General features: G+C 45.0%; 1 protein-coding gene and 1 long non-coding RNA gene across 2 annotated transcripts in view; both read right to left on the reverse strand.

Moving 5' to 3' along the window:
- LOC137356470 (uncharacterized) overlaps positions 1-16080 on the reverse strand; it is a 164722-nt gene that overhangs the window by 89220 nt on the left and 59422 nt on the right. The gene's annotated exons all lie outside the window — the stretch shown is intronic.
- On the reverse strand, positions 5327-5971 carry LOC137356314 (histone H2B 7-like). The gene has a single exon (XM_068022192.1). The coding sequence runs from the start codon at positions 5969-5971 to the stop codon at positions 5591-5593; it is 381 nt and encodes a 126-aa protein (XP_067878293.1). The 3' UTR covers positions 5327-5590.

The following is a 16080-nucleotide window of genomic DNA, read 5'->3' on the forward strand; positions in this document are numbered from 1 at the left end:
GACTCAGTGCATCATCCACACAGACACATCTCTCAACAAGACATTTTGACATATTTCTGTGAAGATGACCCTCATGCTTTGCCATCCAGCCTTGACATAGCAGTTCTTGCATAAATGTAAGCCATGGAAATGCTCTAACCTTTACACAGAGTATAGCAGTGTTCAGGTGATACAGAAAATCCAGTGAATTGGGCAGAGACAATCAGTTGATCAATCAAAGTCTCTTAGTTTTATGCTCCTATCTATACTACTTACTCCACAACTATTCTTTTGCACCTGAAAAGCTTGGATAGATGACTCTGGATTGTGTTCTGTAAGTAAGGGTTTGTTCCCCTTAGAGAAATGGAGATTGAGAGGAGGTTTGACAGAGGTGTACATAAGCTAGACGAGGATAACGTGTTGCCATTAGCTGATGGTACAAGGACTAGGAGACACAGACTGATGGTTTATGGCAAGAGATGGAAGGGAGTGTGAGGAGGAACATTTTCTGTTTTACCTGCTGGAACTCGCTGTCCACAAGTGTGGTGGAAGGAGAGACAATCAATGATTTCAATAAGAAACTGGATAAGCACTTGAAGGAAACAAACTTGCTGCAGGGCGAAGCTGATCAAGCAAGGAAGTGAATCTGATTGGATGTTGAGAATATTTTGTAAGCTTTCTTTCTGAATTTGCATTGACATTTTTAAGCTGCAAAATTCCACAGCACCCTTGACCATCAACTTTAAGGGAGAAGAACATGGATGTTGAGAATATTTGTCGACTTCAATTCAGTCATGGCTTTTCATTTGTCACATTCTATGGCAAGGTTGCAGAAATATATTTGACCGCGAGTGGGCATTGCGATGACCGGGAATCTAATCTGGGTCAATTGTTTGGAAGGCAGATATACTCAGCACTATGCCAGCATCGCTGGCATACATGTAGCTCGTCATTTATACAGTATACAGACCAGAGCTCATTGGAACTCAAATGTCATTTCAACCATTTCAATCTGCACCTTAGCACCACGTTCATGTTCCCATTGGAGGATAGAATCATGGAATGGTTACATCATCTCCTGGAAACCGACAAAATTCTAACAGGACTGGACAGACTCGATGTAGGAAGGATGTTCCTGATGGCGGGGGACCAGGGGTGACAGTCTAAAGATAAGGGGTAAGACATGTAGGACTGAGATGAGGAGGGATTTCTTCACCCAGGGAGTGGTGAACCTGTGGAATTCTCCACCACAGAAAAGAGTTGAGGCCAAATTATTAAATAAATTCATAAAAGAGTTTGTACTACTGGATTCGGGCATTTAGATGCTTATTAGATGGAATGCGTTTTAATTTCCTCTTATATTTGTAAGGCTTTTTTTTTAAACAGTACTACCTTTTAGGGCCACACAGTGATGAACACCGCAAACTCACAGCCCCAGCGACCCGGGTTCAGTTCTGGGTACTGCCTGTGCGCAGTTTGCAAGTTCTCCCTGTGAATGCTTGGGTTTCCGCCAGGTGCTCCGGTTTGCTCCCACAGCCAAACACTTGCAGGTTGATAGGCAAATTGGCAATCGTAAATTGCCCCTAGTACAGGTAGGAGAATTGAGGGAAGATAGGAATGTGGTAGGGAATGTGGGATTATTGTAGGAATAGCTGCTTCACAAACCACTGACCACCTCCAGGCGCGTATCCATTGTCTCTCGAGATAAGGAGGCCCAAAAGAAAGAAGTATGAATGGGTGGTTGATGATCGGCACAGACTCGGTGGGCCGAAGGACCTGTTTCAGTGTTGTATCTCTCTATGACTCTTTCTTTGGCCTCCTTATCTCAACAGACAATGGGTAAGTGCCTGGAGGTGGTCAGTGGTGTGTGGAGCAGCGCCTGGAGTGGCTATAAAGGCCAATTCTAGAGTGACAGGCTCTTCCACAGGTGCTGCAGAAAAATTTGTTTGTCATGGCTATTACACAGTTGGCTGTCTCCTTGCGCCTCTGTCTTTTTTCCTGCCAACTGCTGAGTCTCTTCGACTCGTCACACTTTAGCCCCGCCTTTATGGCTGCCCGCCAGCTCTGGCGGACGCTGGCAATTGACTCCCACGACTTGTGATCAATGTCACAGGACTTCATGTCGCGTTTGCAGATGTCTTTAAAGCGGAGACATGGATGGCCAATGGGTCTCATACCAGTGGCGAGCTCGCTGTACAATGTGTCTTTGGGGATCCTGCCATCTTCCATGCGGCTCACATGGCCAAGCCATCTCAAGCGCCGCTGACACAGTAGTGTGTATAAGCTGGGGATGTTGGCCGCCTCGAAGACTTCTGTGTTGGAGATACGGTTCTGCCACCTGATGCCAAGTATTCTCCGGAGGCACGAAGATGGAATGAATTGAGACGTCGTTCTTGGCTTACATACGTTGTCCAGGCCTCGCTGCCATCGAGCAAGGTACTGAGGACACAGGCCTGATACACTCGGACTTTTGTGTTCCGTGTCAGTGCACCATTTTCCCACACTCTCTTGGCCAGTCTGGACATAGCAGTGGAAGCCTTTCCCATGCGCTTGTTGATTTCTGCATCTAGAGACAGGTCACTGGTGATAGTTGAGCCTAGGTAGGTGAACTCTTGAACCACTTCCAGAGCGTGGTCGCCAATATTGATGGATGGAGCATTTCTGACGTCTTGCCCCATGATGTTCGTTTTCTTGAGGCTGATGGTGAGGCCAAATTCATTGCAGGCAGACGCAAACCTGTCGATGAGACTCTGCAAGCACTCTTCAGTGTGAGATGTTAAAGCAGCATCGTCAGCAAAGAGGAGTTCCCTGATGAAGACTTTCCGTACTTTGGACTTCGTTCTTAGACAGGCAAGGTTGAACAACCTGCCCCCTGATCTTGTGTGGAGGAAAATTCCTTCTTCAGAGGACTTGAACGCATGTGAAAGCAGCAGGGAGAAGAAAATCCCAAAAAGTGTGGGTGCGAGAACACAGCCCTGTTTCACACCACTCAGGATAGGAAAGGGGTCTCTGACTCTCTGTACTGCTAAAGCGTGTCTTTAGCTCCAAAATGATCGCCGCTTATGTCTTAAGGGATCAAGGGATACGCGGACAAAGCGCGAACAGGGGACTGAGTTTGGATGATCAGCCATGATCGTATTGACTGGCGGTACAGGCTCGAAGCACCGAATGGCTTACTCCTGCTCCTATCTTTCTATGTTTCTGTTAAGTTGGTCATTCGGCCCGTCGTGTCGCGGCCGGCTCTCTGCAAGACCAGTTCACCTCCTCCCACCGACCCGCCTTTTCTCCATTGCTCTGCAGTTTTGGTTTATTCTCGATATAATTATCCAATTCTGTTTTCTGGGTCTCGATTGAATCTGCCCCCAACACACTCGATGTTATTCCTCTCCAATTTCAGATATTTCTGAAGGAATGGGAATATTCTTGCATGACTCACTTTTAGCCAGTAGATGGCATCAGTCTACAATCATTTGGATCTTGTGATTTGTGTACACACATATCGAACGCAATGGGTCTGCTGCTGTCCGGGGAGTTCTCCAAGCACACCGCCTTGGCAGGGACAAAAACACTGACGAATTATCCCAGTTCCTTGTAAATCTCCACAATGTACAGAAATAAAACACGAAACGCAACATCTCTTTTAAAATCCGCCTTCAGCTTCTTTGAAACAACTGCCCAGAAAAAATAAACTAACCCTGCCCGGAACTGAGTTTGGCATCAGATAACACAACGGCTCTTCAAAGAGACATCAAATTGGCAAAAGATAGAGCTGTTATCTCTTGTTGATTCCAGCACATAAATGTCTCAGAAGGATTTGACCACCCTCTTTACTATCCACTGATAACTCTCGAAGCAATGACCCAGATTCCTGTCTCCATATTGTAGCTGGGAATTTCAGGACCTTGCAGTTCTCAGTGTGAGAGCAGCGACACCATTGTATACAAGTCATTTTATAAGAGTAGCTCATTTTAGAACTCAAGACACGCCTTAGTGGTATATAAACGGTAGAATTGTTTAAAAAAAGTCTTGCAAATATGGCAAGAGAAAATTAAAATGCATTCCATCTGATGAGCAGATAAATGCTTGACTCCAGTACAATTCATACCAACACAAAATAACGCGAACAGTATAACATTACCGTCTCTCAGACAGTAACCAGCCCTTTCACAGATGAAGTGGGTGGCTCTGAAAAGAGCCTTTGGGTTGTCAAATTCAGGTCTGGCAGCTTCACTTGCCCTTCGTGCTCTGAGCGCTGGTTTTCTTGGGCAGCAGCACGGCCTGGATATTAGGCAGCACACCGCCTTGTGCGATGGTCACCCCTCCCAGCAGCCTGTTGAGCTCCTCGTCGTTGCGGACGGCCAGCTGCAGGTGTCTGGGGATGATACGGCTCTTCTTGTTGTCCCGGGCCGCGTTGCCGGCCAGCTCGAGGATTTCAGCTGTCAGATACTCGAGCACAGCAGCCAGATAGCCCGGAGCTCCGGCACCCACCCGCTCAGCATAGTTGCCCTTTTTAAGGAACCTGTGAACACGGCCCACCGGGAACTGCAATCCAGCTCGGGAGGAGCGGGACTTGGCCTTGGACCGAGCTTTACCACTGGTCTTCCCTCTTCCAGACATTGCCACAATCTCACAAACACTTTCACGAAGAATGTTGAGATCCGCCCACATTCCTCCTCCTTGTAACTTCTGGAGGAATGGAGTGGTGGGCACTACTGATTGGTCACTCTGCTCTGTGCTCTTCATGTAACCAATCAGAGAGCTGCTGAATTCACCAATCAGGAGACGCCAAGGAGATGAGGGCGGAAAATAACGGCGCCAAATTGTCAGACTGCAACCGATTTTTCAAATTTGAAAAGCTCGCCAATATGGGCGGCTTCAATATGGAATATCATATTTATAGTTCTTTTTTTACGGTTAAATAAATAAAACCTTTTTCATATTGTGTTATTCTACATTTGGTAACAAGTTCCAGATTGGCTTTTACATTCTGACATCTATTCGGGTTTACTCTCTGTCCTTTTTAAAACCAGCGAGCAGAAAGTCTCTTTCACAACATTCTCCAACCGGGCACATTTCATGTCAATTTTCATAATAATACCGCATCACTGATGAACGATTGTTTGTTATTCGTGGGAGACAACAGCGGAGTGTAGATTTTCAGTGTCAGGTGTCAGCGTGTGAGACGGAGGGTTCCGACACCACCGGGGGGTTCTAGATAATGTAATTATTAATTTTTGAGGTCAAACTTGAACGAGGGAAATAAGTGACTGCGAACTGATGTATGTGCGTTAAATCAGCTTTTATTGTCGAAATACAAATAAGGGGCCGAATATGAACACGTCCGAGAACAAACCTCACAAATGGTCAGTGGCCAGTAACTTATGTCCGGGACATTATTAGTTAGAAACAGAAAGATCGCACGGGCAGTGAAACTGCATTAACCAGAATCTATGGGAGTAAAACAGAGATCACAAAGGCAAGGACACTTGATATATAAATCAATATAAGTCGATAATATACAGACAATGTTGTAGCTTTTTCAGAGAAGTTGTGGGTGGCTCTTAAAAGAGCCTTTTTGTGTTTTGGGTGTGTTTCAGTACATTGCGGATATTTACTTGGAGCTGGTGTACTTGGTGACCGCCTTTGTACCTTCCGACACGGCGTGTTTGGCCAGCTCCCCGGGCAGCAGCAGGCGCACGGCGGTCTGGATCTCCCGGGAGCTGATAGTCCTGCGTTTGTTGTAATGGGCCAGGCGGGAAGCTTCACGCGCGATTCGCTCGAAAATATCATTCACAAACGAATTCATGATGCTCATGGCCTTGGAGGAGATGCCGGTGTCAGGGTGAACCTGCTTCATCACTTTGTACACGTAGATGGAGTAACTTTCTTTCCTGGATCTTCTCCGTTTCTTGCTGCCCTTCACTGGCGCCTTCTTCAGAACTTTCTTGGCACCCTTCTTGGAAGGTGCTGCAGTTTTCTTCTCGTCAACCATGATCACGATCAACTTCAGACACAGAATAACCGAAATTTCACTCCAGGCTCGCATTTTATAGACATCCCCTGAACCCTATGCTAATGAAGGATGGGAGAAGGCCATGTTCATGATTGGCTGGTTTACAATGATGTCACTGCCTGATGTTCTGTATCTATCTGATTGGGTGTCTAAAGTAACCAATGACATTTTGTGCTTCTCACAGCCACAAACTGTCGCAGCAGTCAGATCGTCCAAACCCCTTTGCCGGCCCTTATCCATCTACATCAGTGACTTTCTGAGTCCCTCTTCCTCATCAACCATTTCTATTTTGCTAGTACGAACTCGTCTCTTTTTTCACTCTCCGTATAATTTCTCTATAGTTCCCTTCCTTATCAGGATGTAGCGCCCCTCTGCACTTCCGTCCATCAACAGGACCGAATCGTCCAGTATAGTGGGGGTCAGAGTGGGACAAATGCGAGCATTGAAGTGCAAGTCCTTATCTCCATGTAGCGTGCCAAATAAGGTTGGTCAGCTGCAGTCACAAGTAACCACATGAAAGATTTATATGACAGCGCTTCTGATATGTCTTCCTTTTTCCTCAACCGAGGATACCCATGTCCTCACTTTCCACCCCATCAGCCTCCACATCCAAAGAATCATCCTCCGCCATTTCTGCCACCTCCAGCGAGATGCCACTTCCAAATGCATCTTCCCCTCCCTTCCCGTCAGCATTCCGAAGGGATCATTCCCTCTGCGACACCCTGGTCCACTCCTGCATTACTCCCACCACCTTGTCCCCTTCCCACGGCACCTTCCCCTGCAATCGCAGGAGGTGTAATACCTGCCCCTTTACCTCCTCTCTCCTCACAATCCCAGGCCTCAAACACTCCTTTCGTGTGAAGCAGCGATTTACTTGTACTTCTTTCAATTTAGTATACTGTATTCGCTGCTCACAAAGAGGTCTCCGCTACATTGGGGAGACCAAACGCATACTGGGTGACCGCTTTGGACAACACTTCTGCTCAGTCTGAAAGCATGACCCCGAGCTTCCGGTTGCTTGCCTTTTCAACATTTCCCCCCTGCTCTCATGCTCATATCTCAGTCCTGGGATTGCTGCAGTGTTCCAGGGAACATCAACGCAAGCTCGAGGAACAGCATCTCATTTACTGATTAGGCACAATACAGCCTGCCAGACTGAATATTGAGTTCAATAATTTCAGAGCATGACGGGCCCCCCATTTTACTTTTATTTTTAGTTATTCTATCTTATTTATATTTATTTTTCTGTTTATTTTATTTTATATCATCTTAGTTGGTACAGTTTGCTTACCCACTTTTTTTTCCATGTTGTACTTGTGCCTATTCAAATTTCATCCATTAACACCCTATCTGTACTAATGCTTTGTCTTTCAACACACCATTAACATAATGTTTGCCTTTGCTCCATGACCTTCTGGTCAGCTATTCTGTGACGTTGTCCTTTCTGCACCTTCTCCTTTGTTATCTCATGCCCCACCCCCGCTTTACTTGCTTAAAACATTTCACATTTCTAATATTTACCAGTTCTGAAGAAGGGCCACTGACCTGAAACGTAAACTCTGCTTCTCTCTCCACAGATGCTGCCAAACCAGCTGAGTTTATACAGCATTTCTTGTTATTATGAAAGATTGAGATCGTGACCATTACATATTTCTGGCTGAAACTAGGCGAGGCAAGGGAACTTATTATTACTGGCGACAAATATTCAGGAAAGACAGGTCTGAAAAAATATGGAGGGTTGTGCAGTGGAAGGAATTGATCAAATATAATATGATAACACTGGCAGGGATGATGTTTCTGAGGTGTTAACAAAAGAATCTATTTGGTCATATATGCGGAATATGGCAGGAGGAAATGCATGGACATTCTGGGTCGCGAAATATTTGTCCTTCCCTGCAGGACATGTGAGTGTGGGATTCATTCTGTGCCCATCAGTATGTGATATTTACCCGTGGCTTTTACTCCATATCTGTCAATCTATGGTCAATGATTTGGTCATTTCATTCAATAATTTGAATCTTCAATAGGTGATTGTTTTTTTTTAATTCTCCGTAACATTCAGTTTCTAAATGGGTGATGATGGGTTTTGTTCTGTGAGCGTGGGTTTTGTTATGCATCTGTTAATATCTGATTTTGGAGTCTGGGCATTTCTCTATCTGTCAATTTCTGAATTGTGAATTTGGATTTTAATCTGCACCTGTCAGTTTCTGGTATGAAAGGTTGTTTGATTTTGTCTCTGTACCTGTTAGTAAGTGGCATTTTTGTGTAGCTTTACACAGCACATGTTAATTGATGACACGTCAGCGTTGTTTTCACTCAACATGTCAGTCTCTGGTTTGGAGACCTCACCTGTGTTCTGTATCCATCAGATGTCTACATATGAGGGTGGGTTTTAACCCGTTTCTTTCAATCTGTTGTATGTAAGTACTGTTTATTATCTGTATCTGTATGTTTCTGATGAACGAATGTGGACTGTATCGCATCCCTGTCAGTGGTTCATTAAGAGATATTTTACAAGGTACCTGCCCGTTCTGATATGTGAGTATGGGTTGTGATCTACATCTGGCCGTTTCTGGTACGAGACATGAGCATTGTTTTCACTCTGTGTACGTTTGCCTCAAGTGTCAGAAGCTGGGTTTTGTCATACATCTCATTCTCTGCTGTATGATTGTGGATTTACATCTGTACAAGTTAGTTTCTGATACGGGCGTGTGAATTTTATTCTGTATGCCAATTTCTGGTATGTGAGTGTGTGTTTTTTCTGTCCTGTCACTTTCTGTTGAACTGTATGGTGGATTTGCTTTGGATCTGTGAATTTCTGCTATCTGAATGTTGGCTTTCCTTTACATTTGTCATAGAGTTATACAGCACAGAAACAGGCCCTTTGGCCCACTGTGTCTTTGCCTCCCATCAAGCATGAATCTATTCGAATCACATTTTCCAGCACTTGGCCCATAGTCTTGTATGCTATGACGTTTCACGTGTTCATCGAAATCCTTCTCAAATGCTGTGAGGGGTCCTGCCTCTACCAGCCCTTCAGGTAGTGTGTTCCAGATTCCAACCACACTCTGGGTGAAATATTTTCTCCACAAGTCCCCTCTAAACCTGCTGCCCATTACTTAAATCTATCTCCCCTGGTTGTTGATCCCTCCACTGAGGGAACGTTTTCTTCTTATCTGTACTATCAATGTCCCGTGTAATTTTGTATACCTCAATCAGTTCCCCCCTCAGCCTTCTCTGCTCCAAGGAAAACAACCCTAGCCTCTCCAGTCTCTCTTCATAACTGAAATGCCACAGCCCAGTAAACATCCTGGTAAATCTCCTCTGCACGCTCTCCATTGCAATCACGTCCTTCCTTTGGTGAGTTGACCAGAACTGTACACAATACTCCAGCTGTGGCCTAACTAGCATTTCATTCAGCTCCCTCATAACCTCCCTGCTCTTATATTCTATGCCTCGGCTAATAAAGACAAGTATCCCATATGCCTTCCTAACCACCTTATCTCCCCGTGCTTCTGCCTTCAGTGATAGATGGACAAGTACACCAATGTCCCTCAGACCCTCTGTACATCTTAGGATCTGGCCATTCATTGTATATTCTCTTGCCTTGTTAGGCCTCCCAAAATGCATCACCTCACATTTTCGCACTTCTCTGGATTAAATTCCATTTGCCACTGCTCCACCCATCTTACCAGCCCATCTATATCATCCTGTAATCTAAGGCTTTCCTCCTCACTATTTATGACACCAATTTTCGTGTCATCTGCGAACTTACTGATCATATCTACTACATTCACGTCTAAATCATTCATGTACACTACAAACAGCAATGGTCCCAGCACCAATCGCTGTGGTACACCACTGGTCACAAACGTCAACTCACAAAAACAATGCTCGACCATCACCCTCTGCTTCCTGCCACTAAGCCAATTTTGTATCCAATTTGCCAAATTGCCCTGGATCCCATGGGCTCTTACCTTCTTAACCAATCTCCCATGTGGGACCTTATCTGAAGCCTTACTGAAGTCCATGTAGATAACATCAACTGCCTTACCCTCATCTACACATCGAGTCACCTCCTCAAAAAATTCAATCAACTTTGTTAGACACGATTTTTTTTTTCAAGTCACCTCCTCACTCTGCTTATTATTAAATATTTTTATTAATTACCACCTCCCCCACTCCCTGACATTTTCTATAATCCTCTGGCCTCCGCTGTTTTCTGCCCTAAGCCTCTCTTTTTTTTTTCCGTTATCCAATCCTCGATATCCCTTGACATCCAGGGTTCCCTGGATTTGTTTGTCCTACGCTTCACCTTTATGGGAACATGTTGACCCTGAACTCTCATTATTTCCTTTTTGAATGACTCCCACTAGTCTGATGCAGACTTTCCTATAAGTAGCTTCTCACAGTCCACTTTGGCCAGATCCTGTTTTATCATATTGAAATCGGTCTTCCCCAAATTGAGTACATTTATTTCTGGTCCCTCTTTGTCCTTTTCCATAACTTCCTTAAATATTACAGAGTTAATGCCACTATCCCCGAAATGCTCCCCCACTGACACTCCTACCACTTGTCCGGCTTCACTCCCTAGGATTAGGTCGAGCACGGCTCCTTCTTTAGTCGGACTTTCTACCTGCTGGCTCAAAAAGATCTCCTGTATGCACCTTAAGAATTCTGCCTCCTTTAAGCCATTTGCACTAAGACGATCCCAGTTGATATTGGGTAAGTTGAAATCCACTACAATTATTACCCTATTATTTTTAAACCTCTCTGAGATTTGCCTACATATCTGCTCCTCTATCTCTCACTGACTGTTTGGAGGCCTGTAGTGCACTCCCAGCCAAGTGATTACCCCCTTTTTGTTTTTATGTTCTACCCATATGGATCATTTGAGGAATGTTCGAAGATATCATCCCTCCTTATACAGGAATTGACTCCTTGATCAACTGTGCACTGCCACCTCCTATTTTATACCCTCCCCTGTCATGCCTTAAGATTCAATACCCTGGATTATTGAGCTGCCAGTCCTGCCCTTCCTTCAACCATGTCTCCGTGAAAACAATAATATCATATTTCCGTGTGTTAATAAATGGCCTCAATTCATCTACCTTACTAGTAAGACTCCTTGCGTTAAAATAGATGCAATCCAGCCTTGCATTGTTCGTTTGTGTCTTAACATGTCTGCATTTTCTCTGCCTTCCAGACTGACTCAGTTTCTCTTCTATATTTGACTGTGCATCAACCCTTACTGCACGTCCCCTCTGTATCCCACCCCCTTGCCAAATTAGTTTACAACCACCACCCACCCCCCTCCCCCAAAAGCACCTGTAAACCTCCCAGCAAGGATGTTGGTCCTGATCCAGTTCAGGTGCAATCTGTCCAACTTGTACAATTCCCACCTTGGCCAGAAACAGACCCAGTGATCCAGGAAATTCAAGCCCTCCCTCCTGCACTATCTCTTCAGCCACACATTCATCTGGTCTATGCTCCTATTCCTATAATCACCTGCATGTGGCAGCGGGGGTAATCCAGCGATTACAACTTTTGCGGACCCCTTTTCTTTAATCTGCTACCTTGCTTTTGAAGTTCATGTTGCATGACCTCATCCCTCTTTGTGCCTGTCAGTTTCTGGTATGGAATAAAGATCTTTACTCTGTACCTGCTAGTTGCTGGCAAGTGATTGTGACATCAATCCATATCTGTCAGAGTGTGATGTTACTTCAGATTTTACTCTTCAGCTGTCAGTTTCTGACATGTGAATATGGATTTTCCTCATTCTGGTCACTTACTGCAATGTAAGTCACTCCTTTATTCTGTGCCTGTCAGTTTCAGGTCTGGAAGAAAGATTTTTTTCATTACCTTTTATAATCTGGCAAGTGAATGTGAGATCACCCTGTATCTGTCAGTTTGTGACATATTACTGTGACTTTTACTCTTCACTTGTCAGTTTCTGATACGTGAATGTTTATTTTATTCTGGGTGCCTGTCAGATACTAAAATGCAAGTATGTTTGTTACTTGTAATTAATTGGAGTGTTTACTCTTGATCTGTCACTCTCTGGAATGTGAGTGTGGCTCTTACTCTGTGTCTGTCTGTGTTGGATTTGCCAGCAAGTGTTTTCCTTTGCCTTTCTGTTCCTGATATGTGAATGTGAATTTTACTATGTACCTCTCAGTTACTGGTATGTGATCGTGGTTTTATTCTGTCTCCATGAGCCTATGATTAATGATTGCAGCTTGTGTCCAAGGCATGTCAGTATCTTGTTTGCACATGCCCATTCTTATGTGCATGTTGCTTTATGGGAAATGACTAAAGGATTTACTCTTTCTTCTGCCATATTACTTCTATGGCTTCAAGGGCTGGTCAGAGACTGGGAATTCTGTGATGAGCAACTCATGTCCTAACTTAGTTTAGTTTAGAGATACAGCACTGAAACAGGCCCTTCGGCCCACCGAGTCTGTGCCGACCATCAACCACCCATTTATACTAATCCTCCACTAATTCCATGTTCCAACCACATCCCCACCTGTCCCTATATTTCCCAAACACCTACCTATATTAGGGGCAATTTATAATGGCCAATTTACCTATCAACCTGCAAGTCATTGGCATGTGGGAGGAAACTGGAGCACCCGGAGAAAACCCATGCAGACACAGGGAGAACTTCCCAAAGTCTTTCTACCACCTACAAGCCACAAGTCAGAATTCTGATGGGTACTCCAGGGAGAATGCTGTCACTGAGACTGCCCTCAATGCAGCCCAGCCTCTACCAGTCATGGATGAGCTGGACATACAGCCAACCAAATCGGAACTCAGTGATGCCATTGATTCCCTAGCCAGCGGAAAAGCCCCTGGGAAGGACAGCATTACCCCTGAAATAATCAAGAGTGCCAAGCCTGCTATACTCTCAGCACTACATGAACTGCTATGCCTGTGCTGGGACGAGGGAGCAGTACCCCAGGACATGCGCGATGCCAACATCATCACCCTCTATAAAAACAAAGGTGACCGCGGTGACTGCAACAACTACCGTGGAATCTCCCTGCTCAGCATAGTGGGGAAAGTCTTTGCTCGAGTCGCTCTGAACAGGCTCCAGAAGCTGGCCGAGCGCGTCTACCCTGAGGCACAGTGTGGCTTTCGTGCAGAGAGATCGCCTATTGACATGCTGTTCTCCCTTCGTCAGATACAGGAGAAATGCCGTGAACAACAGATGCCCCTCTACATTGCTTTCATTGATCTCACCAAAGCCTTTGACCTCGTCAGCAGACGTGGTCTCTTCAGACTACTAGAAAAGATCGGATGTCCACCAAAGCTACTAAGTATCATCACCTCATTCCATGACAATATGAAAGGCACAATTCAACATGGTGGCTCCTCATCAGAGCCCTTTCCTATCCTGAGTGGTGTGAAACAGGGCTGTGTTCTCGCACCCACACTTTTTGGGATTTTCTTCTCCCTGCTGCTTTCACATGCGTTCAAATCCTCTGAAGAAGGAATTTTCCTCCACACAAGATCAGGGGGCAGGTTGTTCAACCTTGCCCGTCTAAGAGCGAAGTCCAAAGTACGGAAAGTCCTCATCAGAGAACTCCTCTTTGCTGACGATGCTGCTTTAACATCTCACACTGAAGAATGCCTGCAGAGTCTCATCGACAGGTTTGCGTCTGCCTGCAATGAATTTGGCCTAACCATCAGCCTCAAGAAAACGAACATCATGGGGCAGGATGTCAGAAATGCTCCATCCATCAATATTGGCGACCACGCTCTGGAAGTGGTTCAAGAGTTCACCTACCTAGGCTCAACTATCACCAGTAACCTGTCTCTAGATGCAGAAATCAACAAGCGCATGGGTAAGGCTTCCACTGCTATGTTCAGACTGGCCAAGAGAGTGTGGGAAAATGGCGCACTGACACGGAACACAAAAGTCCGAGTGTATCAGGCCTGTGTCCTCAGTACCTTGCTCTACGGCAGCGAGGCCTGGACAACGTATGCCAGCCAAGAGCGACGTCTCAATTCATTCCATCTTCGCTGCCTTCGGAGAATACTTGGCATCAGGTGGCAGGACTATATCTCCAACACAGAAGTCCCTGAAGCGGCCAACATCCCCAGCTTATACACACTACTGAGTCAGCGGCGCTTGAGATGGCTTGGCCATGTGAGCCGCATGGAAGATGGCAGGATCCCCAAAGACACATTGTACAGCGAGCTCGCCACTGGTATCAGACCCACCGGCCGTCCATGTCTCCGTTATAAAGACGTCTGCAAACGCGACATGAAATCGTGTGACATTGATCACAAGTCGTGGGAGTCAGTTGCCAGCATTCGCCAGAGCTGGCGGGCAGCCATAAAGACAGGGCTAAATTGTGGCGAGTCGAAGAGACTTAGTAGTTGGCAGGAAAAAAGACAGAGGCGCAAGGGGAGAGCCAACTGTGCAACAGCCCCAACAAACAAATTTCTCTGCAGCACCTGTGGAAGAGCCTGTCACTCCAGAATTGGCCTTTATAGCCACTCCAGGCGCTGCTTCACAAACCACTGACCACCTCCAGGCGCGTATCCATTGTCTCTCGAGATAAGGAGGCCCAAAGAAGAAAGAACTCTCCACTTGCTTGGTTGAGTGCAGCTCTAAAAACACCGAAGAATCTTGATACCATCCAGGACAAATCAGCAGGCTTGATTATCTTACCATTCACCAGGTTATGCATTTACTCCCTCCACCCACCAGTGCACAGTGTGTCCCATCTAAAAGATGTACTGCATCAACCTGAGGAAGTACCGTACAACAGCACCTTCCAAACCCATGACATCTGCTACTGACTGGAACATGGACAGCAAGCTTATGAGAACATTACCACCTGCAATTTCATCTCTAGTTTGCACAACATCCTGACTTCAAAAATATAACACCATTCCTTCATCATCACTCAGCCCAAATTCTGGAACTCCCACTTTTATGAATGACATTCGTTCTGTAGCTGTTCATCAATGGTACAGTCTGAGTGTAGAACTTATTCTGCATCTGACACTCTGAAAGACAGGGTCTGTTTGTTTATATTTAAGGAACAATGAAGGATCTCTTACACACCTAGATCTGTCCAAATATCTGTCCCTCTTTGTATGGTGTGTGTGTGAGGGATTCATTCTTTATCTCAGAATGTGGAATGTGACTATATTTATCTCTGTCACTTACTGATATGTGCATGTGCACTTTTCACTCTATCTGCCAGCTTCTGATGTGAGTGGATTGTTTTCTGTACCTGTCATTTACTGATGAATTGAACGGTGGTTTTGGTTTGAATCGCTCACTTTCTGTTATGTGAATATGAGTATTCCTTCGTACTTGTCAATTACTGGTATTGAAGTAAGATCTTTAAACTGCACCTAATACAAAGCAAAATACTGTTAATGCTGGAAATTGGAAATAAAAGCAGAAAATTCAGTAAATACACAGCAGGACAGCCAGCATCTGTGGAGACAGAAACAGAATTAGCCTTTCAGGTCAATGACCTTTCATCAGAAAGGTCTGTCCTGATCAAAGGTCATTGACCTGAAATGTGAACTGAATTTCTCTCTCCACAGGTGCTGCCAGACTTGCAGAGTATTTCCAGCATTTTCCATTTTCATTTACACTGTACATGGACATGTACATGTTCTGGCAAGTGAATGTGGGATCAATATTTAACCTTTCAGTTCTGATACGCAAATGAGGATTTTACCCAGCATGTTGTCAGTTCCTGCAGTGCAATTATCTGATTTATTCTGTAACTTTATGATTGTGGTAATTGATTGTGGGTTTGACCCTACATCTACCAGTCTCTGTAATGTGAATGTGGCTATTACTCTGTATTTATCTGTGCACAATTTGTGAGTGTTTGTTTTCCTCTCCGTGTCTGTTTCTGACATGTAAATGTGGATTTTGCTATGTACCTCAGTTACTTTATGTGTATGTGCTTTATTCTGTTTCTGTCCATCTGTGGCGAGCTTCACATTTTCCCTGTACCTATCAGCATCACACTTCTTTGTATGGCCATTATTCTGCACTTGTTGGTTTATGGTAGTGCTTGAATTACTCTTTCCTTCTCAGTCTCTGA

This window comes from Heterodontus francisci, chromosome 45, assembly GCF_036365525.1.
Source record: "Heterodontus francisci isolate sHetFra1 chromosome 45, sHetFra1.hap1, whole genome shotgun sequence".
Lineage (NCBI taxonomy): Eukaryota > Metazoa > Chordata > Chondrichthyes > Heterodontiformes > Heterodontidae > Heterodontus > Heterodontus francisci.